Here is a 25,807-nt window from a genome sequence, read left to right on the forward strand (position 1 = left end):
GCAGTCATGGACTGTGCGGCTGGTCCCGGCGGAGGTTCGAATCCTCCCTCGAGCATGGGTATAGATGGGGGCCCCTCCACGCCCGCACCAGCGTGGTGACCAAACCAAAAGTTCTACTGTCACCTCCGTAAACATGTTAGTTGTCTAGTAAGTGGATCACAGGATGCTGGGCTGTGATGTTGTCCGTGCGTCTGGGTAAGGCTACGCATTAACACGGTCCATCAGGTGATAGATAGTGGACGAAACGCGAGTGAGGGTAGCGATTTGAAGAGCAGAGGGAAAAAAGTGCCATGGCTCGTGCATGGGTGTGTGTGTTTGTCCTTAGGACAATTTAGGTTAAGTAGTGTGTAAGCTTAGGGACTGATGACTTTAGCAGTTAAGTCCCATAAGATTTCACACACATCTGAACATTTCATCATTGTGTATGAAAAGTATTCTTGTAACATGTGTAGATTATCCTGCGTGCACATTATTCATCGTTGATAGCTGTGATTATGGTTTTGTTATTTTGATCAATACCAAAGTCGTGAATAAAATGACTGGCATACATCGTGAAATTTCATACATGTCACTTAATTGTCTCAGCCTGAATGTCCTAGTCATGTGCAGTAGCAATCCACTTCAGCTAACATTACCTGATCAAGAACTCACAACTCGACCATATTACCACAATTTGCAGAATTTCGGATTTTTTCCGGTGCCTTAAGAACCAGCTACAACTTCCACATGGGCTCCAATCTTATACAGAAGAGGCTAGTATCTCGCACACAGTAGTAACATTTGTAGCGGGAGGGTTTATGTAATTTACTGTTGTGGCTGTCTGGCATAAGGTAATTTAATAGCTTGATAAAGCTAGGCAATAGTTAATGTATTTTGAGGGATATGAAAGGGAGGAGAGGATGAATTGGTTGCAGGTGAAGTTTGTTGGTTAAGTCCTGCAAGGGTCAATAAAAAATTAGGCTGGAGTTACGATGAGTACAGATCGTATGAAGCGTGTACCTTCATCCTCTGAAGCTCAGAAGAGATGTCGCTGTTGTCGTCTCGCAGTCGCCGGAGAGATTCCGCGGCGTCTTCATCCCTGCCCTTGGCCAGCAGGTAGTAGGGCGACTCTGGCGCCCAGAAGAAGGTCACCAGAAACAAGAGAGTTGCACTGAGACCTATGGCTGCTAGCGTAGTGTACGAGACGAAGGGGCCGATGCAGTAGTCGATCATGAAGCCCGTGGTTATCGACGGCTGTTGTACCATAGACAGCGCACCCCTGATGTTGGCCTGCAAATAGGGAGTAATTGCATTATAAGAAATCATTAAACCTCCATGTAAAAAAAAAGAAAAAACTTGATGGAATTTTCTTAATTCTGTTGTTTATAAAAGGCAAAGGTGATGTACAACTTACTTTTGTCCTTCCTGTTAGAGGTTCCAGACAATAAGAGTCTGTATAGTTTACTGTTATTGCAATTACTAATTAAATAATTAAAAACTAATAAACTGAAGAAACTGCAAAAAGGTGTGAACTTAAGGAGATGGGACCTGGATAAACTGAAAGAACCAGAGGTTGTACAGAGTTTCAGGGAGAGCATAAGGGAACAATTGACAGGAATGGGGGAAAGAAATACAGCAGAAGAAGAATGGGTAGCTTTGAGGGATGAAGTAGTGAAGGCAGCAGAGGATCAAGTAGGTAAAAAGACGAGGGCTAGTACAAATCCTTGGGTAACAGAAGAAATATTGAATTTAATTGATGAAAGGAGAAAATATAAAAATGCAGTAAATGAAGCAGGCAAAAAGGAATACAAACGTCTCAAAAATGCGATCGACAGGAAGTGCAAAATGGCTAAGCAGGGATGGCTAGAGGACAAATGTAAGGATGTAGAGGCTTATCTCACTAGGGGTAAGATAGATACCGCCTACAGGAAAATTAAAGAGACCTTTGGAGATAAGAGAACCACTTGTATGAACATCAAGAGCTCAGATGGAAACCCAGTTTTAAGCAAAGAAGGGAAAGCAGAAAGGTGGAAGGAGTATATAGAGGGTCCATACAAGGGCGATGTACTTGAGGACAATATTACGGAAATGGAAGAGGATGTAGATGAAGATGAAATGGGAGATACGATACTGCGTGAAGAGTTTGACAGAGCACTGAAAGACCTGAGTCGAAACAAGGCCCCCGGAGTAGACAACATTCCATTGGAACTACTGACGGCCTTGGGAGAGCCAGTCCTGACAAAACTCTACCATCTGGTGAGCAAGATGTATGAGTCAGGCGAAATACCCTCAGACTTCAAGAAGAATATAATAATTCCAATCCCAAAGAAAGCAGGTGTTGACAGATGTGAAAATTACCGAACAGTCAGTTTAATAAGCAACAGCTGCAAAATACTAACACGAATTCTTTACAGACGAATGGAAAAACTAGTAGAAGCCGACCTCGGGGAAGATCAATTTGGATTCCGTAGAAACACTGGAACACGTGAGGCAATACTGACCTTACAACTTATCTTAGAAGAAAGATTAAGGAAAGGCAAACCTACGTTGCTAGCATTTGTAGACTTAGAGAAAGCTTTCGACAATGTTGACTGGAATACTCTCTTTCAGATTCTGAAGGTGGCAGGGCTAAAATACAGGGAGCGAAAGGCTATTTACAATTTGTACAGAAACCAGGTGGCAGTTATAAGAGTCGAGGGACATGAAAGGGAAGCAGTTGTTGGGAAGGGAGTAAGACAGGGTTGTAGCCACTCCCCGATGTTATTCAATCTGTATATTGAGCAAGCAGTAAAGGAAACAAAAGAAAAATTCGGAGTAGGTATTAAAATCCATGGAGAAGAAATAAAAACTTTGAGGTTCGCCAATGACATTGTAATTCTGTCAGAGACAGCAAAGGACTTGGAAGAGCAGTTGAACGGAATGGATAGCGTCTTGAAAGGAGGATATAAGATGAACATCAACAAAAGCAAAACGAGGATAATGGAATGTAGTCGAATTAATTCGGGTAATGCTGAGGGAATTAGATTAGGAAATGAGACACTTAAAGTAGTAAAGGAGTTTTGCTATTTGGGGAGCAAAATAACTGATGATGGTCGAAGTAGAGAGGATATAAAATGTAGACTGGCAATGGCAAGGAAATCGTTTCTGAAGAAGAGAAATTTGTTAACATCGAGTACAGATTTAAGTGTCAGGTAGTCATTTCTGAAAGTATCTGTGTGGAGTGTAGCCATGTATGGAAGTGAAACGTGGACGATAAATAGTTTGGACAAGAAGAGAATAGAAGCTTTCGAAATGTGGTGCTACAGAAGAATTAGATGGGTAGATCACATAAGTAATGAGGAGGTATTGAATAGAACTGGGGAGAAGAGGAGTTTGTGGCAAAACTGGGCCAGAAGATGGGATCGGTTGGTAGGACATGTTCTGAGGCATCAAGGGATCACCAATTTAGTATTGGAGGGCAGCGTGGAGGCTAAAAATCGTAGAGGGAGACTAAGAGATGAATGCACTAAGCAGATTCAGAAGGATGTAGGTTGCAGTAGGTACTGGGAGATGAAGAAGCTTGCACAGGATGGAGTAGCATGGAGAGCTGCATCAAACCGTCTCAGGACTGAAGACCACAACAACAACAACAAATTAAATAATAGGTAAATGCTTAAATTGCCCTGTATATTTTACTCAAAATAGTGTAATGAGCGCTATGTCGGCCAAATCCAGAAAGCTTTCGTGTCTTTTCAGCCTGTTAATTACTTGGAACAGATTGTTTACTTAACACAACGATTGCGCGCCATCAGCACACTATCTTTTAAGCATTCTCATATGTACAAGTCGAGCCTGCAGCCCAATGTTCCTTGCGAAGTCCGATTATCACTGTTATTATTATGCAGATTATTTCATTGCTTTGAAACTAAACTCAAACAGAGTCATGTGTCACCAAACATTCCTGCTCTCCAACAACGGATTCTAGACGTGATGAGACAGGTAAACGAGGATAAAATGTATTTTATGCAACCTTGTTTCACGAAAATTATATTTCTAATTTCAAAAACCTTTAAAAAAATTCCACACCAGTCAAAACAAAGCCAGCATTACATTGGCGAGCGTGACAGAACCAACATTTATTATATACAGGGTGTTTCACTAAATATGTTTGCCCCTGTAAGTTACGTAGTAATAGGCGACGGAAATATTTATTGCGGTAGGTCACCATAAGAAACGTTACATTGTCTGCGGAGCTACGAAAATAGTTTGTTCTGTTATTATCCAAAGAGTTACAGCAAAAAGATACAATTTTTTAAATGGGACACTAGTTGTTTCTATCATGCACTGGAATCAGTAACACCAGCTGTGTACACATCAATTTAGATTACATTCCTATCTCTTTTAGTGTGGGAGCTACAACCCTTCAAAGTTTCAGGGGCCGATATCACACACGCTGCGCATAACGGAATGCGCCTTCTAAATGTGGTGCGGCAGAGTTGTAACATCGCCGGTTTCACGGAGCGAGAAGCTTCCTCGATGCGCTGTTAGACTGCTGACTGCCACCGCACACAGCTGTATACTCGACAGTTCGAACCACACAAACAAACGGGGCTCAATATACCCCAGTTACTGACATCGGATGAAGATGGCATACACGAACAAGGAGTATGACATGTTGCTAATGCTCGGCGAGTGCCTACACGATGCCACTGGAGCAGCCATGGTGTACGCCGTGAGATATCCTAGGCGGCAGACTCCGGCCACCATTACATTCTTACGTGCCGAACAACGACTTTGGGAAACAGGCAGCTTGGTGATGCACCGCAGACGAAGAACTGCAAGAAGTGAGGAGACGGAGGTGTTTGTTTTAGCTGCAGTACACCACGATCCTCATGTCAGCTTACGAGCCGTTGCTGCAGTCGCTGGTGTCACTCTCACATCTGTGTACACGGTCACAGGTTTCACCTGTACCGCCTATCACTGACCCACGAGCTGCATGGGAATGATTTCCGTGCGGGAGTTATATTCTGTGAATGGGTCACGCATAATTTCACGCTGGAGTCTTTACAAGGTGTTATGTTCCCTGATGAGTCCACGTTCACAAATTATGGTGCAGTGAATCGCCATATCGTGCACTACTGGGGCTGGCCAGAGTGGCCGAGCGGTTCTAGGCGCTTCAGTCTGGAACCGCGCGACCGCTGCGGTCGCAGGTTCGAACCCTGCCTCGGGCATGGATGTGTGTGATGTCCTTAGGTTAGTTAGGTTTTAGTAGTTCTAAGTTCTAGGGGACTGATGACCTCAGATGTTAAGTCCCACAGTGCTCAGAGCCATTTTGCACTACTGGGCCACTGACAATCCTCTGTGGGTACTACTTCTCGACCGTCAACGTAGGTGGTCTATTAATGTATGGTGTGGAATCCTTGTGGATGAAATCGTCGTCGTCCGCAGCTCGTGGTCGTGCGGTAGCGTTCTCGCTTCCCACGCCCGGGTTCCCGGGTTCGATTCCCGGCGGGGTCAGGGTTTTTCTCTGCCTAGTGATGACTGGATGTTGTGTGATGTCCTTAGGTTAGTTAGGTTTAAGTAGTTCTAAGTTCTAGGGGACTGATGACCATAGATGTTAAGTCCCATAGTGCTCAGAGCCATTTGAACCTTTTTTTGAAATCGTCAGTCCACACAACTTCCCAGGTACACTGACGGGTGAGTTATATCGCGCGTTTATAGTCGACAGTTTGGGTGGTCTCCTTGAACATGTGTGTCTACACACGAGAGTCCATATGTGGATGGAGCCCGATGGTCACCCACCCCATTATGCTCGTGCTGTTGTGGAAGAACTGAACAACAGGTTTGCAGGAAGGTGGTTGGGGCACCATGGTCCTCATTCATGGCCCACAAGGTCACCCGATTTAACACCATTAGATTTCTTTTTGTGGGGTCATCTAAAGGATCGTATTTATGTCATTGAGCCCACATCCCCAGACGATCTAAAACGGCGCATCGATGACGCATGTTGCTCCGTGACACCGGCGATGTTATATCTCGTCTGCAGATCCTTTGGAAGTCGCATTGCATTGTGCATTCAGGAACATGGACACACATTTGAACATCTCATTTAAATCAACTTCCCCCCCACCAGAACATCCATCACCCACCACACAACCATGTACAGTGTGTGGTATCTGCCCATGAAACTTTGAACGGTTGTAGCTGCCAAACCAAAACTGATAAGAATGTAAGCTGACATGAGGATAGTGGTGTACTGCAGCTAAAACAAACACCTCCATCTCCTCACTTCTCGCAGTTCTTCGACTGTTACTGCAGCACATTACCAAGCTACCTGTTTCCCGAATTCGTTGTTTGGCACGTAAGAATGTAATGGTGGCCGGAGTCTGCCGCCTAGGATATCTCACGGCGTACACCATGGCTGCTCCAGTGGCATCGTGTCGGCACTCGCCGAGCATCAGCAACATGTCAATGTACTCGTTGTTCGTGTATGCCATCTTCATCCGATGTCAGTAACTGTGGAATATTGACCGCCGTTAGTTTGTGTGGTTCGAACTGTCGGGTATACGGCAGTGTGCTGCGACAGTCGGCAGTCTAACAGCGGATTGAGGAAGCTTCTCTCTCCGTGCCACCGGCGATGTTACAACTCGGCGACATCACATTTAGAAGTCGCATTGCGTTATGCGCAGCGTGTGTAGTATCTGCCCCTGAAACTTTGAAGGGTTGTAGCTCCCAAACTAAAAGTGATAGGAATGTAACCTAAACTGACGTACACACAGCTGGTGCTACTGATTCCAGTGCATGATAGAAACAACTAGTGCTCCATTTTAAAAATTGTAGCTTTTTGCTGTACTCTTTGGAAAATAACACAATAAACTATGTTCATAGCTCCACAGACAGTGTAACGTTTCTTATGGTGACCTACCGCAATAAATATTTCCGTCGCCTATTACCACGTAACTTAACGAGGGCAAACACATTCAGTCAAACACCCTGTGTATATATAATATCGCTCAAAAATTTTCGAACACCCCGAAAGTAAGATAAAAATCTAGTTATCAGATTAATGTACGTATTATCCATATTGATCCCCAGTGTGATGCTCAATATAACGTTTAAGAGTAGCGACTGCTACAGTCGCAGGTTCGAGTCCTGCCTCGAGCATGGATCTGTGTGATGTCCTTAGGTTAGTTAGATTTAAATAGTTCTGAGTTCTAGGGGACTGATCTACATCTACATCTTCATTTATACTCCGCAAGCCACCCAACGGTGTGTGGCGGAGGGCACTTTACGTGCCACAGTCATTACCTCCCTTTTCTGTTCAGTCGCGTATGGTTCGCGGGAAGAACGACTGTCTGAAAGCCTCCGTACGCGCTCGAATCTCTCTAATTTTACATTCGTGATCTCCTCGGGAGGTATAAGTAGGGGGAAGCAATATATTCGATACCTCATCCAGAAACGCATCCTCTCGAAACCTGGCGAGCAAGCTACACCGCGATGCAGAGCGCCTCTCTTGCAGAGTCTGCCACTTGAGTTTGTTAAACATCTCTGTCACGCTATCACGGTTACCAAATAACCCTGTGACGAAACGCGCCGCCCTTCTTTGGATCTTCTCTATCTCCTCCGTCAACCCGATCTGGTACGGATCCCACACTGATGAGCAATACTCAAGTATAGGTCGAACGAGTGTTTTGTAAGCCACCTCCTTTGTTGATGGACTACATTTTCTAAGGACTCTCCCAATGAATCTCAACCTGGTACCCGCCTTACCAACAATTAATTTTATATGATCATTCCACTTCAAATCGTTCCGCACTCATACTCCCAGATATTTTACAGAAGTAACTGCTACCAGTGTTTGTTCCGTTATCGTATAACCATACAATAAAGGATCCTTCTTTCTACGTATTCGCAATACATTACATTTGTCTATGTGAAGGGTCAGTTGCCACTCCCTGTACCAAGTGCCTATCCGCTGCAGATCTTCCTGCATTTCGCTACAATTTTCTAATGCTGCAACTTCTCTGTATACTACAGCATCATCCGCGAAAAGCCGCATGGAACTTCCGACACTATCTACTAGGTCATTTATATATATTGTGAAAAGCAATGGTCCCATAACACTCCCCTGTGGCACGCCAGAGGTTACTTTAACGTCTGTAGACGTCTCCCCATTGATAACAACATGCTGTGTTCTGTTTGCTAAAAACTCTTCAATCCAGCCACACAGCTGGTCTGATATTCCGTAGGCTCTTACTTTATCAGGCGACAGTGCGGGACTGTATCGAACGCCTTCTGGAAGTCAAGGAAAATAGCATCTACCTGGGAGCCTATATCTAATATTTTCTGGGTCTCATGAACAAATAAAGCGAGTTGGGTCTCACACGATCGCTGTTTCCGGAATCCATGTTGATTCCTACAGAGTAGATTCTGGGTTTCCAAAAACGACATGATGCGCGAGCAAAAAACATGTTCCAAAATTCTACAACAGATCGACGTCAGAGATATGTCTATAGTTTTGCGCATCTGCTCGACGACCCTTCTTGAAGACTGGGACTACCTGTGTTCTTTTCCAATCATTTGGAACCTTCCGTTCCTCTAGAGACTTGCGGTACACGGCTGTTAGAAGGGGGGCAAGTTCTTTCGCGTACTCTGTGTAGAATCGAATTGGTATCCCGTCAGGTCCAGTGGACTTTCCTCTGTTGAGTGATTCCAGTTGCTTTTCTATTCCTTGGACACTTATTTCGATGTCAGCCATTTTTTCTTTTGTGCGAAGATTTAGAGAAGGAGCTGCAGTGCGGTCTTCCTCTGTGAAACAGCTTTGGAAAAAGGTGTTTAGTATTTCAGCTTTACGCGTGTCATCCTCTGTTTCAATGCCATCATCATCCCGGAGTGTCTGGATATGCTGTTACGAGCCACTTACTGATTTAACGTAAGACCAGAACTTCCTAGAATTTTCTGTCAAGTCGGTACACAGAATTTTACTTTCGAATTCACTGAACGCTTCACGCATAGCCCTCCTTACGCTAACTTTGACATCGTTTAGCTTCTGTTTGTCTGAAAGGTTTTGGCTGCGTTTAAACTTGGAGTGAAGCTCTCTTTGCTTTCGCAGTAGTTTCCTAACTTTGTTGTTGTACCACGGTGGGTTTTTCCCGCCCCTCACAGTTTTACTCGGCACGTACCTGTCTAAAACGCATTTTACGATTGCCTTGAACTTTTTCCATAAACACTCAACATTGTCAGTATCGGAACAGAAATTTTCGTTTTGATCTGTTAGGTAGTCCGAAATCTGCCTTCTATTACTCTTGCTAAACAGATAAACCTTCCTCCCTTTTTTTATATTCCTATTAACTTCCATATTCAGGGATGCTGCAACGGCCTTGTGATCACTGATTCCCTGTTGTGCAATTACAGAGTCGAAAAGTTCGGGTCTGTTTGTTATCAGTAGGTCCAAGATGTTATCTCCACGAGTCGGTTCTCTGTTTAATTGCTCGAGGTAATTTTCGGATAGTGCACTCAGTATAATGTCACTCGATGCTCTGTCCCTACCACCCGTCCTACTCATTTGAGTGTCCCAGTCTATATCTGGTAAATTGAAATCTCCACCTAAGACCAGAACATGCTGAGAAAATTTATGTGAAATGTATTCCAAATTTTCTCTCAGTTGTTCTGCCACTAATGCTGCTGAGTCGGGAGGTCGGTAAAAGGAGCCAACTATTAACCTAGCTCGGTTGTTGAGTGTAACCTCCACCCATAATAATTCACAGGAACTATCCACTTCTACTTCACTACAGGATAAACTACTACTAACAGCGACAAACACGCCACCACCAGTTGCATGCAATCTATCCTTTCTAAACACCGTCTGTACCTTTGTAAAAATTTCGGCAGAATTTATCTCTGGCTTCAGCCAGCTTTCTGTACCGATAACGATTTCAGCTTCGGTGCTTTCTATCAGCGCTTGAAGTTCCGGTACTTTATCAATGCAGCTTCGACAGTTTACAATTACAATACCGATTGCTGCTTGGCCCCCGCATGTCCTGACTTTGCCCCGCACCCTTTGAGTCTGCTGCCCTTTCTGTACTTGCCCGAGGCCATCTAACCTAAAAAACCGCCCAGTCCACGCTACACAACCCCTGCTACCCGTGTAGCCGCTTGCTGCGTGTAGTGGACTCCTGACCTATCCAGCGGAACCCGAAACCCCACCACCCTATGGCGCAAGTCGAGGAATCTGCAGCCCACACGGTCGCAGAACCGTCTCAGCCTCTGATTCAGACCCTCCACTCGGCTCTGTACCAAAGGTCCGCAGTCAATTCTGTCGACGATGCTGCAGATGGTGAGCTCTGCTTTCATACCGCTAGCGAGACTGGCAGTCTTCACCAAATCAGATAGCCGCCGGAAGCCAGACAGGATTTCCTCCGATCCATAGCGACACACATCATTGGTGCCGACATGAGCGACCACCTGCAGATGGATGCACCCTGTACCCTTCCTGGCATCCGGAAGGCCCCTTTCCACATCTGGAATGACTCCCCCCGGTATGCACACGGAGTGCACATTGGTTTTCTTCCCCTCTCTTGCTGCCATATCCCTAAGGGGCCCATTACGCGCCTGACGTTGGAGCTCCCAACTACCAGTAAGCCCACCCTCTGCGACCGCCAGGATCTTGCAGACTGAGGGGCAACCTCTGGAACAGGACAAGCAGCCATGTCCGGCCGAAGATCAGTATCAGCCTGTGACAGAGCCTGAAACTGGTTCGTCAGATAAACTGGAGAGGCCTTCCGTTCAGGCCTCCGGAATGTCTTTCGCCCCCTGCAACACCTCGAGACGACCTCCCACTCTACCACAGGTGAGGGATCAGCCTCAATGTGGGCAGTATCCAGGGCAGCCACAGTCGTAGTCCGATCAGGGGATGCGTGGGACGATCTGACCGTCCCCGACAGACCCCCATCCGGACCCCCACAGTGATGCCCATTGGCAACAGCCTCAAGCTGTGTGACCGAAGTCAACACTGCCTGAAGCTGGGAGCGAAGGGATGCCAACTCAGCCTGTATCCGAACACAGCAGTTGCAGTCCCTATCCATGCTAAAATATGTTGTGCAAAGAACGTCTGAACTAATCTACAGAGAGCACAAACAATTCGACACAAAATTTAAACGATTATTAAAATACAAGATTGCCTAGTAAATGCAGTAATGCTGCTACTTGCGCACTGCTGACACACTGCTCGGCGGCGGAAGGAGACTACGCGATTTTACACTATTCAGGTACTAAAACGCGATGCTACAACTCTCAAATACTATAATACGCCCGAAATTTATGAATTAAACAATGCAAGTACCAAAAACACGCAAAGAAATTTTTTCACGAGATATAAAAGAGTGAAGTTTGCTCATTGTAAACATCGATAATGGGACGAAGAAAGGAGCTTTCAACAGAAAAACGTTCTGAAATTGTGTCTTTTCGTGCATCCGGTCTTACTATACGACAAACAGCACTCCAAGAACATGTTTCCTTGGGGTGTGTCCATTATACCTTGCAAAATCATGTGGATACTGGCCAGAATTTGGATCGATCTCGAAAGGGTGGGCCAAAAGTCACATTAAAAAGTGATAACAAATAAATAGTAGTCAGAAGTAAACGTGATGGATTCAAAACAGAGCCAGCCGCGCAGGGTAGCCGCGCGGTCTTGGGCATCTTGTCATGGTTCGCGCGGCTCACCCCTTCGGAGGTTCGAGTCCTCCCTCGGGCATGGGTGTGTGTGTGTGTGTGTGTGTGTGTGTGTGTGTGTGTGTGGAGTGTGTGTGTGGTCCTTAGTGTAAGTTAGTTTAAGTTGGATTAAGTAGTGTGTAAGCTTAGGGACCGATGACCTCAACTGTTTGGTCCCATAAGACCTTAACACAATTTTACAATTTCAAAAACAGCGCCAGTTTTAGTGGGAGAACTCAACCTTAATAGGGGAAATCCGGTGAGTGTCAGTACTTTGAAAAGACGTCTTCAGGCAGTGAACCTTAACGGGCGTGCGGCGGCTGAGAAACCATTACTGACGGGTAATAGCAGGCAGGAGAGGCTATGAGCAGACAACATGAAAGTTGGGCAGTAAATCAATGGAAAAAGTTACTTTTCACTACCGAAACCGAATTTGAGGTCTTTCGCACAAAGCGATGTGAGTTTTCTCGCCGGTTGCCAGGTGAACGAATGTTACACCAATGTCTATCACCAACATTAAAGCATGGAAAGGGTTCTCTCATGGTCTGGGGACGTTTTGGCGGCGGTAAGACCGATGATCTTCTACAAATAAACAGAACAATGAAGAAAGAGGATTACCGTCGTATTCTACGGTATCAAGCAAAGCCATGTGGAAGACGTTTGATTGGCAAGGTGTTCGTCCTACAGCTATATAACAACCTTAAACTCACTTAAAAACTGTGTAAAGTGTATTTGGCAAAGAAGGAACTGAAAAATATGATCTGGCCGTCCCAATCCCCTGACTATAATCCTACTGAACTGCTTGGAATCTCTTGGATAGAGCAGTTAAATGAAGGCCTAATACAAACGTTCATCGCCTCTGGACAAGACTACAAGAGGAATGGCGGCATATCACCGAGGAAACCCTGATGAAGGTGACAGCAAGAATGTCTCGCGAATGCAGACTAGTGATTAAAGCCAAAGGAGGCTGTTTTGAGGAGAGTACATTTTGACTGCATGTATTTAGTTTCAATAAAAGATTCCAAATCTGACGTGTAAGTATTTCTAACATTTCTAGTTCCAATTTGCATACGTCTGACAACGTAAAATAGTGCAAGATGTTCGAAATTCTGAGGAAAGTGGGGGTAAGCTATGGGGAGAGACGGGTCATATACAATATGTACAACAACCAAGAGGGAATAATAAGAGTGGACGATCAAGAACGAAGTGCTCGTATTAAGAAGGGTGTAAGACAAGGCTGTAGCCTTTCGCCCCTACTCTTCAATCTGTACATCGAGGATGCAATGATGGAAATAAAAGAAAGGTTCAGGAGTGGAATTAAAATACAAGGTGAAAGGATATCAATGATACGATTCGCTGATGACATTGCTATCCTGAGTGAAAGTGAAGAAGAATTAAATGATCTGCTGAACGGAATGAACAGTCTAATGAGTACACAGTATGGTTTGAGAGTAAATCGGAGAAAGACGAAGGTAATGAGAAGTAGTAGAAATGAGAACAGCGAGAAACTTAACATCAGGATTGATGGTCACGAAGTCAATGAAGTTAAGGAATTCTGCTACCTAGGCAGTAAAATAACCAATGACGGATGGAGCAAGGAGGACATCAAAAGCAGACTCGCTATGGCAAAAAAGGCATTTCTGGCCAAAAGAAGTCTACTAATATCAAATATTAGCCTTAATTTGAGGAAGAAATTTCTGAGGATGTACGTCTGGAGTACAGCATTGTATGGTAGTGAAACATGGACTGTGGGAAGACCGAACAGAAGAGAATTGAAGCATTTGAAATGAGGAGCTTCAGACGAAAGTTGAAAATTAGGTGGACTGATAAGGTAAGGGATGAGGAGCAGAATCGGAGAGGGAAGGAATGTGTGGAACACACTGATAAGGAGAAGGGACAGGATGATAGGACATCTGCTAAGACATGATGGAATGACTTCCATGGTACTAGAGGGAGCTGTAGAGGACAAAAATTGTAGAGGAAGACAGTTTGGAATACATCCAGCAACTAATTGAGGACATAGGTTGGAAGTGCAACTCTGAGATGAAGAGGTTAGCACAGGTGAGGAGTTTCTGGCAGGCTGCATCAAACCAGTAAGAAGACTGATGCTGATGACCAAAAAAAAAAAAAAGAAAAAAAATGCACGCAGTCAAATTTTACTCTCTTCAAAATCGCCTCCTTTTGCTTTAACCACTGCTCTGCATACTGTTTCCGTAAGAGCGTGCAAAATTGTAGCAGGATACAGAGAATGCTCCTCTGAATAATTCGAGGTAGGGAACCTGGGGCAGGAGAAGGCATCTTAAGGAGATATGGAAGTCAACTTGTCTACCGCCTTGTCTAGCATTGCTGTTTTCCAGCTTATTTACAAGTAATATGCGTAGAAGTTTACACGCAGTGTGCTGTTTATTTACATTTATCTTCTTTATTTCCTGCCAGGAAAGAGGGAGGACGAGCCTGATTACCAGGAAGTTGTAACGCCGGAAATGCATATCCTCCTATTTCCATCTATTGCACTGCAAGTTTTTTTCCTTATTTTGTTACCTGAAGATACAACATTTCTGTGTTTTTGTATATTGTAATTGTTTTACTATTTGTATATATATGCATTTATGTCGATGTATAATTGGTTTGTTGTGTGAAGATTATTTGTATTTTTACGCTGGGTTTGGCCTAGGGAAACTATGCTCTCGAACCATTACATCGATAGGTCGTGTGAAGAACGAAAGGATCTTTGGTAGTGTTAACTCTGCCGCGTGGAGCGCGGGCAGAGCAGAGGGAGTCTGGCTCGGGTAGTGCAATGGAGGAAGTGTGTTGTGTGACGCTCCCGCGAGTTGCCGCGCGTTCGGGGTTGGACAGCATGTAATTGCGCTCGACTTGCTATAATAGTTTCTAGCACGGTGTCGCGGACGGGAAGCATTAGCTGGCACACATCAAGAGCCCGTTTCGCCTGGTGACCGTGTCGAGAAGAAGGCGCGCCACCATCCAGCTTCTGCAACAGCGACGGCCGACAATGAGTGACTGTCGCCACCTCCTCGATCGACGACTTCAAACCTTCTATCAACCAACAAGGAAGACTAAAAGCACGTAAAGTTTTAGAACTGTATGGCAGACCTCAGCTTTTCAAACTTTTAAAATTGTTGCATCACAGAATTACAGCAACTTAGCATGAACCTTCGTTGCTCATTGTCCCAATTGCATTACCAAGCAGGGTCCCTTCCTTTTCCGAAATGAACCCGAGTGTCGTTGAAATTCAAACGCCAGCATTAAAATAATATAATTCGATTTCACTGCTTTAATTTCAAAGTTCAGTTAAAGTATTCATAGCTGGCTACAATATTTAGATTACACGAGCACAAATTAAGAGTGCGAGTTTTGTTAGCATATTTTAGCTTACCTGTGACTGCAGCTCAGCTTGGTACGTACTAAATTTTACTATTGTTAGTTGTTCAGAAACATTTAATCCAAGGTCGAAGTTAAATCTCTTATTTCTAAATTTTTCTAAATTGCGTAGATTCAAGTAGCTTTTGAAATGATTATTGAGGTAGCCCAAGACTAACTGTATTTTACTGAATTTCGATATGCTTCAGAAACAAAGTTCACTATTAATCTCAGTCACTAAATTAACTTTCAATTTTCCGGTTTTATTAATTCTTTTCCTAAATTAAGTCAGAGTGTAGCGAAATTTATTACTTCTGACAAACTTTCAGTTTTCACACTACACGTGTCAACCTTCAGTTGCCACACTTCTAGTGCTAATTATATGTGTAATAACCTTTCTTTTTCAGTTACTATAGTAATTGTCTTTAGGACTGGCGGCCGTAATTTCCCCCAAATCTCAAATATCTAATTACCGCTAGTTAATTGTTGACGTAACGGCCGCACATTTACTTTCTTTATTAACTTTACCCCTTTACAAAATTATTTTCCACCAGTTTCATTTGCATTTTTCCTTTCATTTAGATGTAATCCTTTCCTCCCTCTTTACCGACAGATTAACTTCGGTGAGGATTGCTTTTCCCAAATTTCCATTAGGTACACGCGGTTTAATTTTTCACTGTCATTAAGGTCGATAAGTGAGGGGGAGGTTACAAAGTCATGACGTAGATCTGCTCCAAAATAATGCTGTAATAGAGAATCAAAGCTCTTTTGGGCATTGCGAGTATTCAGTGCTGAAGGATGAAACCTGACGTTGAAGAATTATATCTGTTGTGTTAATTTGGTCATCTCCAAGACCTACAAGCAAATAAGGGGATATCACGTAGACACTGGAAAGACATCAACTACTTTCTATTTTTATTGTCAATTATGAACGAACTATTAAATTTTAAGTTTTCTCCTTATGTGGTGTCGCAAGTCTGTTGTAGCTCCTCCCGTCATTAGGCCTAATCTTTTAAAGCAAATGGGGCGTTGCACTTCGTTGATACCGCACTTCACAAAATACTTCCAGACTAGGGATGATGCCATTCTGTAATACGACAAAATTCCGACGACGACGGGGAGAAACTACAATATAGACCAGATGGGGCGTGTCTCGCACACCGTATGTACACGCATGCCATCGAAATACCACGTCAAATGCTGACAGTTCCATTATTGCATCAGCAATGCCTTACCAGTTCTTATGCCATGTGTGTGTTGCTCGTTTTTGTTATTAAAGTAGCATTGATCGCTTTTCCATTTCCTATAATAATGCAACATTTTAATGCAATGGAAATTTAGGGAATAAAAATTACTATTTTTTAAAAAAAGGTTTATTTGGAAACCAAAAATTTTTGGTACTGCTATTATGGATAATTAATTGATATTTCTGTTTTTTAACCCGGTTATTAGTAAAAAATTTAAAAAAAAACATCTGTTGTAACCAAGACCAAACAAATGCCGAAAAATAATAGTTACTCAGAACTAAAACCTACACCATGATGTACCTATTTTGGTGACGGCCAATCTATTTAGTGATTTTTCCAGTAGGAGTCATTTTCCTAAAGGGCGTCAGCCTTCAGTTAGTATTGACGTTGATTCATTATCCAAGAAGTTACATCTCATTGAGGCCGTCTGCCTACATATAAATGTTGCTGTTACTTTAATGGCCCGCATCTCGTGGTCGTGCGGTAGCGTTCTCGCTTCCCACGCCCGGGTTCCCGGGTTCGATTCCCGGCGGGGTCAGGGATTTTCTCTGCCTCGTGATGGCTGGGTGTTGTGTGCTGTCCTTAGGTTAGTTAGGTTTAAGTAGTTCTAAGTTCGAGGGGACTTATGACCACAGCAGTTGAGTCCCATAGTGCTCAGAGCCATTTGAACCATTTTTTTGTTACTTTAATACTCGAGAAGACGCTTACTTCTCAAAACTGTTTATTCCTATTAAGAAGGAATTGTCTTTCAAAAGTAATTTTTTTACGTGGTACTTAACACACATCGGAGACGACGTATTGTTTCTGTTTAATTAAACTTGTTCTACCGAATGTACATGAACATTTATTGCCCACTAAAGCAGGCGGACGCAACAATACACTGATGTGACAAAAGGTATCACGGTATACCTTCTAATATCCTGTCGCACCACCCTTTGCCCGGTTTAGTGCAGCAACTCGAAGTGGTATTGACCCAACAAGGCGTTGGAGGTTCCCCGCAGAAATATTGAGCCATGCTGACTCTATAGCCGTCAATAATTGGGAATGTCGTTTTTGGAAACCCAGAATCTATTATCTAGGAATCAACATGGATTCCGGAAACAGCGATCGTGTGAGACCCAACTCGCTTTATTTGTTCACGAGACCCAGAAAATATTAGATACAGGCTGCCAGGTATATGCTATTTTTCTTGACTTCCGGAAGGCGTTCGATACAGTTCCGAACTGTCGCCTGATAAACAAAGTAAGAGCCTACGGAATATCAGACCAGCTGTGTGGCTGGATTGAAGAGTTTTTAGCAAACAGAACACAGCATGTTGTTATCAATGGAGAGACGTCTACAGACGTTAAAGTAACCTCTGGCGTGCCACAGGGGAGTGTTATGGGACCATTGCTTTTCGCAATATATATAAATGACCTAGTAGATAGTGTCGGAAGTCCCATGCGGCTTTTCGCGGATGATGCTGTAGTATACAGAGAAGTTGCAGCATTAGAAAATTGTAGCGATATGCAGGAAGATCTGCAGCGGATAGGCACTTGGTGCAGGGAGTGGCAACTATCCCTTAACATAGACAAATGTAATGTATTGCGAATACATAGAAAGAAGGATCCTTTATTGTACGATTATATGATAGCGGAACAAACACTGGTAGCAGTTACTTCTGTAAAATATCTGGGAGTATGCGTGCGGAACGATTTGAAGTGGAGTGATCATATAAAGTTAATTGTTGGTAAGGCGGGTACCAGGTTGAGATTCATTGGGAGAGTCCTTAGAAAATGTAGTCCATCAACAAAGGAGGTGGCTTACAAAACACTCGTTCGACCTATACTTGAGTATTGCTCATCAGTGTGGGATCGGTACCAGATCAGGTTGACGGAGGAGATAGAGAAGATCCAAAGAAGAGCGGCGCGTTTCGTCACAGGGTTATTTGGTAAGTGTGATAGCGTTACGGAGATGTTTAACAAACTCAAGTGGCAGACTCTGCAAGAGAGGCGCTCTGCATCGCGGTGTAGCTTGCTCGCCAGGTTTCGAGAGGGTGCGTTTCTGGATGAGGTATCGAATATATTGCTTCCCCCTACTTATACCTCCCGAGGAGATCACGAATGTAAAATTAGAGTGATTAGAGCGCGCACGGAGGCTTTCAGGCAGTCGTTCTTCCCGCGAACCATACGCGACTGGAACAGGAAAGGGAGGTAATGACAGTGGCACGTAAAGTGCCCTCCGCCACACACCGTTGGGTGGCTTGCGGAGTATAAATGTAGATGTAGATGTAGATGTAGAAAGTGCTGCCGGTGCAGGATTGTGTGTACGAAATGACCTCTCGATTGTGTCTCATAAATGTTCGATACGATTCATGTCGGGCGATCTGGGTGACCAAACCATTCGCTCGAACTGTCCACAATGTTTTCCAAAACCTTCGCGAACAACAGTGGCTCAGAAACACGCCGCATTGTCATGCATAAAAGTTCCACCTTTTTGTGGGAATCCAAAAGGCCTCCTTGTAGCCAAACATCCAGAGGATCCAGTCCATTCCACGTAAAGACAGCGCTCATGACTATGAAGCCAACCGCCAGCTTGCAAACTGCCTCGTTGACAACTTGGCTCCATGGCTTCGTGGAGTTTGCACCACACTAGAACCCTACCATCAGCTCCCAATCAACTCTCACCAACTGTAATCAGGTGTCAGTTGACCAGGCCACGGCCTCCCAGTCGTCTAGAGGTCATCCGATATGGTTACGCTCCTAGGAGAGGCGCTGCAGGCGATATGGTGTCGTTAGCAAAGGCACTTGCGTCGGTCTTCTGCTGCCACATACCTGAGCCGCGCGATGCTCGTGTTCCCGCTGTAGGGAAGCAGCCTACTCACGCTGTAGTAAATTCACATCAGTTTCCATTGTGTGCCAGCCAGTCTGCTGTAACTAGCTCTGACGTAATAAATGTTGCGCAATACCTTAAAAATCAAGCAAATGACCTAAAACTTTTCTAGCAGGTCAGGAATAAGACTAAATTAATGTGTGTTAAATATTAGTTCGAAAACTTAAGTCGTTTTCGAGATTTGGACGTTTTTCTGAAAAAATCATTGGCGCAACAGAAAAGAGCTAGAGACTTCAAAATTTATATTTAGATTCATCTTTCATAATGATTTAATAAAAACAGTACTTTGGATTTCACAAATTTAGATTTTAGTGGAGATTCATGATTTTGTGGTTTTCGTCTCAAAACTGAAGGAAGCAAGATAGATTAAGTAGGCTAGTAAATAAGGCTAGGATGTTTAGATTTAAATAGGTTGGAGGTCCGCTATGACTATGAAGATGTGTGAAGTTTCTTTTGAATACCTATAAAATTATAGCGATAGCGGATCTCAAAAGGGACAGTTCAGAGCTCATCTGCTGCGTGCAGTGCAATTAAATTAATTCTCTCGCCCAAAATATTTAAGTTAGCCACGTCAAAATTTTATTATCAATACTTACCTGCGTGCTGAATGCACATTTAAATTAAGAGCTTCATCGGCCATCAGCAAGAGAAGCTATAATTTATTATGTAACTTGAAGTGGTGCGTTACTAGCCCAGCGGCTAGTCGGTACAGCCGATTTGATCAGGCGTTCCCTTAGCCGTCCGCACCGCGGATTTATATAAAGGAGCGCTGCGCGAGGAAGCAAGGCCCCAGTTCTCTCCAGACGCTGAATGACACGCCATCTGGGTCGGCTGTCGCGTCGCGTCGGTATCACTGCTACTAACAGCCTCGGATGCCGTATTAAGTTATTAGAGATACGCGTAACTATGAAATCATTTCAAGTGATTTTCATTTTTTAGCTTCAGTTTGCTTTTTGTCGTATTTTCAGCCATCGCGGGACAGACATTCTACCAATTATTTAGCGTGGCGTTTGATGAAATACTCTCATCAAATTATGGCGAGCATTCTTTTTAACATTTAATTCGGACATTTATAGTTGCATCAGCGCATTAGACTCTGAACTGCTCTGTTAGTTAGGTTGTAAGGATACTTGGGTTTTACCAGTGAATTTCAGAATATACTCAACTATTTTGAAAAATCGTGTTTGATTGGAAATCCCGGACAATCTCCTAATTCCTCAGAGTTATAAGCTGCAGCTATAATATTCTTCTCAGGTGAAGTGGGCACTAGGAACTCTTTTTACAAGCTTCACGTTTTGTTAAATCGCTTTCTGGGGGCTAACACGTAAATAGAGAGCCAGTGTTGAGAACGGCGAAAGACAGCTTTAACAACATTCTAATAGCCAGAAACTAATTCAACAAACAAACATTTTGTACTGCAATCATATTATTTCCCCTCTTCTTACTCGCCGCCCCACACCGCCATCATTTATTTTACGCCCTGTTTTTTTATGTACTTCCACCTCACTACGTTGATTTAAATTACTACTGTCACTGATTTACTGCTTTGCCTGACCGTGAGTGGCGTTAGCAACGCGTATCGATGTATCCCCTCGCGTTGTATCTTTGCTCAACTGCTATGACTTTCCGGTCGTTGTCTGTCGTAAGAGAGTTCGCGTCGCGAGCTCGGGTCTGCCAGTCAGCTGGAACGTGTCTGGAGCGCAGTCCGGGCCTGCCAGTCAGGGAGTTGTAACTAGTGCAGTCGGGTTGGAGCAGTGAGGTCTGCGTCGGCATGGCTCGCCCGACCATTGCTGCCACGCATCACTTGAGCCGGACGACGCGTTTTGGCTCACTGATCGTTCATGAGTCGGCTGTGTATGTATGTGCATCGACTCCCGACTTGTCTTCATGTTTGCTTACTTACTGTTCAGTATCGCTCAGGTCTTCGTGCAAGTGTTTGTCAGGTTATGTGTGTAGTTGGCGTTATTTTCACTGACGACTATTTTAGATGTTGTCGGCATGCTGAGGGAGTCAGTCGGAATGTGCTATAAGTCCATCCAGATCCTTGAGCGTCATGCACTCCGCCTCGCCTTCCGTATACGCTTCCCGTCCCCCACGTGGATCCTCTATGATCTCATTCCTTTCCCCCATCTGCTCCTGTTCCTCGAACATATCCGCATACTCTACACCTCCCGCCGCCTTGATCCCCCTCACCCCTGGCTGCTCCTCTCCTCTCCCGTCCCCGCCCCCTGCCACGTCTTCACTGTTGTGTCCCCCCTACCCTCCATCTCTACACCCTTCATCTCCTTTCCCAAGGTGGCTTCCATCAACTCCCCCTCCCGGAAGATGCCTCTCTCCCTCTATTTATCCCTCCTATCAACTCTGATCCTCACTCCCCCTCATTTCCTCTGTCCTTTTCCCGGGCTCCCTCTCCCCCCATTCCATCCTCTTTTTTCCCCAACTCCCCTCTCTCTGCCCCCTTCTCTCCCCCGAGTCCTTTTGCATTTCCCTCCTCTGCCTCCTCTCATTCCCTCTCGCGTCTGCCCTGCCCCTCTCCCCCTTTATTAGTCCTCTCCCTCCTTGGTTCCCCCCCTTTTCGTTTTTTTCCTTCCTCCCTCCTTGTTCTTCCCCCTCCTCCAGGTCCCCCCCCCTCCCATCTGCCTTTGGCTCGGGAGTGTCTTCTTTGTGCCGCCCTTTTCGTGCCGTGTTTTACAGTGAGTGTTTTACAGTGAGTATTCCATGTTGTGTTTTTTGGGAAGTGTTGTGAACGGCCATCATACTGTCGCTGGGTGTGCTTTTTATCTCTTGCGAACAGAAACCAGACTGTCGCCGTGTTTTTTAATTGTGTGTGTACTATGTTACTTGTCTGATTCCTGTGTCTCTTATTAACATTGCCAACCCCTTTTGCTTTCTGTTTTAACTTTCCGCATTTTTCCGCCATTTTACACTTTACGTCACCGTTTTATCGCCTGTTTTTCTTGTTTCTTTTCTTCTTCCGTTTTTAAAATAAAATTCTGTAGGCTGTAGAGCAGCGTACTAAGCTGCTGCCAGCCCGCCCCCTTCGGGGGGAATTGAAAATCAATAAAGGAAAAAAAAATCGGGACGTGGGATGAGGAGAGTTCACGGCGGCAGTTCTGGTCGTGAGTTGGGCCCTGGCAGTCAGTTGCAACGCGTCTGGAGAGCAGCCCGGGCCAGCCAGTCGCCGGCTTGCAGCAGCAGTGAGTCCTGCGTGGACGTCGCCCTCCCGACCGTTGCTGCCACGCATCACTTATGCCGAGCCTGACTTTTGGTGGATTGTTGATCGGTCGGTTGGTCCGAGGACGTCTCCGTGTGGCGTGGTCGACTACGCCGCTGGCGGTCTCTACGCAGTGTTGGAGTCTATCTGGAGCTGTCCGATCGGTACGAGCCGGCCGGAGTGGCCGAGCGGTTCTAGGCGCTACAGTCTGGAGCCGAGCTACCGCTACGGTCGCAGGTTCGAATCCTGCCTCGGGCATGGATGTGTGTGATGTCCTTAGGTTAGTTAGGTTTAATTAGTTCTAAGTTCTAGGCGACTGATGACCTTAGAAGTTAAGTCGCATAGTGCTCAGAGCCATTTTTGATCGGTACGAGCATCGTCACTCGCCGACCCAGGACGTGAAGGTTAAGTGGTTTTGAGCATTACATTGTTGGTTCCGGCGTTGCTGTTGTGGAGGTTTTCCTGTGAGCAACAACGAGTGAAGTGTTCGAGATAGCCGCCGTCAGGTTGAACTGATTAAATTAATTTATCGATAGTTAAGTGCACCGGCGGTATTTTCCGCATTGTGGCCGTTAGTGTTCTGGTTACCTGCCCTGGCCGCTAGCGTAATATTTAGGCAGTGTCTTTTCTTCATCGGTTGTTGCCGCCCAACGTGGTGTGTAGTTTTGGCAGCTCTGTTCACATACGCGTTTGTTTGGGGATAGTGATACTTGTAACTTTTTTGGGGGCTTGAATTCTCGTGTACTCCGTCGTGGCAAGCAAGCGGTTGGTCGGTCGGTCTCTGACTGTCCCTTGGTTGTGTTCGGACGAATCGAGTGTAGTTGGGCTCACTGCCTGTCTCGCCTAAGTGAAGGAGGGCAGACTGATCCCCTGGAGGCTCCTGAGTGCTTTTAACATACCCCCCCCCCCCCCGCAGAATTACAATAATATTCGATACCCGGAATTTGTAGCCGGGTATCGGTATTTTCTGTTACACAAAGAATAAAAATCATGCGACTATGGCACCTTCTCCTGTTATGTAATTGTACTATATAATACTATGAATGACATTTAAACAAAATTTACGAGTAATTAAATAATGTGTAACATAATAATCACTATGAACCATCAACATTTACTCAGAACTATAATAATCAGTATGTAATTAATTTGATTAGAAGTAGTTATAAATGTTAGCATCATTATTACTTTCGTTAATTAACTGCAATTAGATCTCGAAAGTTCAGTTTGGAAAACGTTATTGTAAATCGATCAAAAAGCAAGAACCAAATTTAACTTCACGTAATTTCAAGTGATATGTGATTTCAAACCCAAATTTGTAAACCATAATTAATACCATTACTAAAATAATTAATTAATCATTGTTAGCACATGTAATTAACTCCATTACTTACGTTTGGATGCATATTTCAAAGTTATGAGCCATTGAAGAGGTTAAACAACTTGTGTATATATTACGTAAAAAAATGTTCAAATGTGTGTGAAATCTTATGGGACTTAACTGCTAGGGTCATCAGTCCCTAAGCTTACACACTACTTAACCTAAATTATCCTAAGGACAAACACAGACACCCATGCCCGAGGGAGGACTCGCACCTCCGCCAGGATCAGCCGCACAGTCCATGACTGCAGCGTCCTAGACCGCTCAACTATTACGTAAATGTTAGCAATATTTTCTGATCGGTAATTGATTTGTATTTATTAAATTAATTAAACGCATTATTGTAAAAAATCATATTTAATTTTCAGTCTTAAATTATACAATTTTTAACCTAAAACTCATCTGTAATGAACTAATATTTTATGCTGTAAGTAATTTGATTGTCAACCTTTTCTATATTTGTAACTTTTAATTGTAACTATGAATTTCACAATGGTGTAATAATTGAAGTAATAAACACTCATTGTTTGGAATATATATAAGCAAACGCGGCAATGCAGAGTCAGTTCGCCTAGGCGTTCACTTTGTAGTCAAGTCTTTTTGGTCAGTAAGTCAGTCTGTCAGCTGTTGAATTGTCAAAGAGACTATATGTGAAGTTTGATGTATTCTGCAATGACTTTGGAAAAATGTTATTATCAACAAATAAACCACCGCAAATTGTATGACCTGGAGTTTTAATTAGAAGGAATCATCAGCTACCCGACTCAGGCAAATTACAAGATAAGTACAACAAAAATACTTTGTTATGCATCTCCCTTACTTACGTCCACTCCAGGTGCAAATATATAAGTAATTATATTAACGCACCGGTAAGTAAATCATATGCATTCATAAAGTGAAGGAGATGTCATATGCTGTTCCCTTAATTTTTCTTTGCCAGTGTCAATGTTGTTGTAATTTATTTTAAAGTGATGTTTGGGGCTCTATTGTATTTTATATTTTCAATTTGGCAAGGTTAATTGAGGGCCTTCAGCCCTGGAATCATGTTCTCAGAGTTTCCTTCAAGTCCAAGCATTATTGCCTTCTGCTCTTGAAAGGATATTGTAATTTCCTCTGAAAGATTTTACAAGTTATTGTGGGCCTTCCGCCGTCGGTGTTGCAAAAGGAAATTTGTAAACTTAATGTATTGTTTTACCGATTGTTGTAATATATATATTTCCTTTATTTTCCGAATTTAACCTTGTGGCCTTCAGTCATTTTATTGCGTTTATTTATCTCTTTCTGTGCACCTTGCGGGCCATCAGCCCTTTTTAGCATCTTAAAACATTGTGGCCTTCTGCCTTCAGTAATCATCATAGTATATTTGGAATTTTGAAGATTTAATCCGGCGGCCTTCAGCCGCTCTGCATGCTGATCTCATATATGTATACGATTCATCTTATTCGTAAATTTAACTGTGTGTCATGTCGTTTCAAAATCGAACTTATTCTAAAGCATCTGTTTGGAGGCCTTCAGCCACGAAGCAAATTTAATTCTTTCAAAAGTGTATTTGTGAAGTAAATGGTAATAAATTACAATTGTGAAATGAATCCGACCGCACTCCCTTGGCCCTTTCCACAACCCTAATTACCTGTTAGCCCTGCGTGATTTAGCGGGCGTTTCAAGATCATTAACTTCAAATTTCATGACACTGTCACAGCAGATACGTTCGTCGCACGTCGCTCTTTTTTTTCTGCTGTTGTTTGGCTCAGTGCTACTTGTCTGTTACTACTGACAACTCTACGCAAACGCCACTTATCTCGTTCACCAACTGAAAGTCGTCGCGCACTGCCTTGCCCACAGAGAGATAATGCCCGATATTTGGTATTCTCGGCACACTCCTTACACTGTGGATCTCGGAATATTGAATTCCCTAACGATTTCCTAGATAGTATGCCCCATGCGTCTAGCTCCCATCGTGCGGCCATAATCACGTCGGAAACCAGTTCACATTATTCACCTGAGTACAACTGACACCTCGTCCAACATTGCGCCCTTTTATATCTTGTT

General features: G+C 43.9%; 1 protein-coding gene across 1 annotated transcript in view; it reads right to left on the reverse strand.

The window, feature by feature from the left end:
- Positions 1-25,807, reverse strand: part of LOC126252864 (facilitated trehalose transporter Tret1-like) — a 98,036-nt gene that overhangs the window by 37,025 nt on the left and 35,204 nt on the right. Inside the window, exon 3 of the mRNA XM_049953819.1 lies at positions 1,000-1,269. Coding sequence (XP_049809776.1) covers positions 1,000-1,269 — 270 coding nt within the window. The remainder of the gene's footprint in view (positions 1-999; positions 1,270-25,807) is intronic.

Source organism: Schistocerca nitens, chromosome 4 (genome assembly GCF_023898315.1).
Source record: "Schistocerca nitens isolate TAMUIC-IGC-003100 chromosome 4, iqSchNite1.1, whole genome shotgun sequence".
In the NCBI taxonomy this organism is placed as follows: domain Eukaryota; kingdom Metazoa; phylum Arthropoda; class Insecta; order Orthoptera; family Acrididae; genus Schistocerca; species Schistocerca nitens.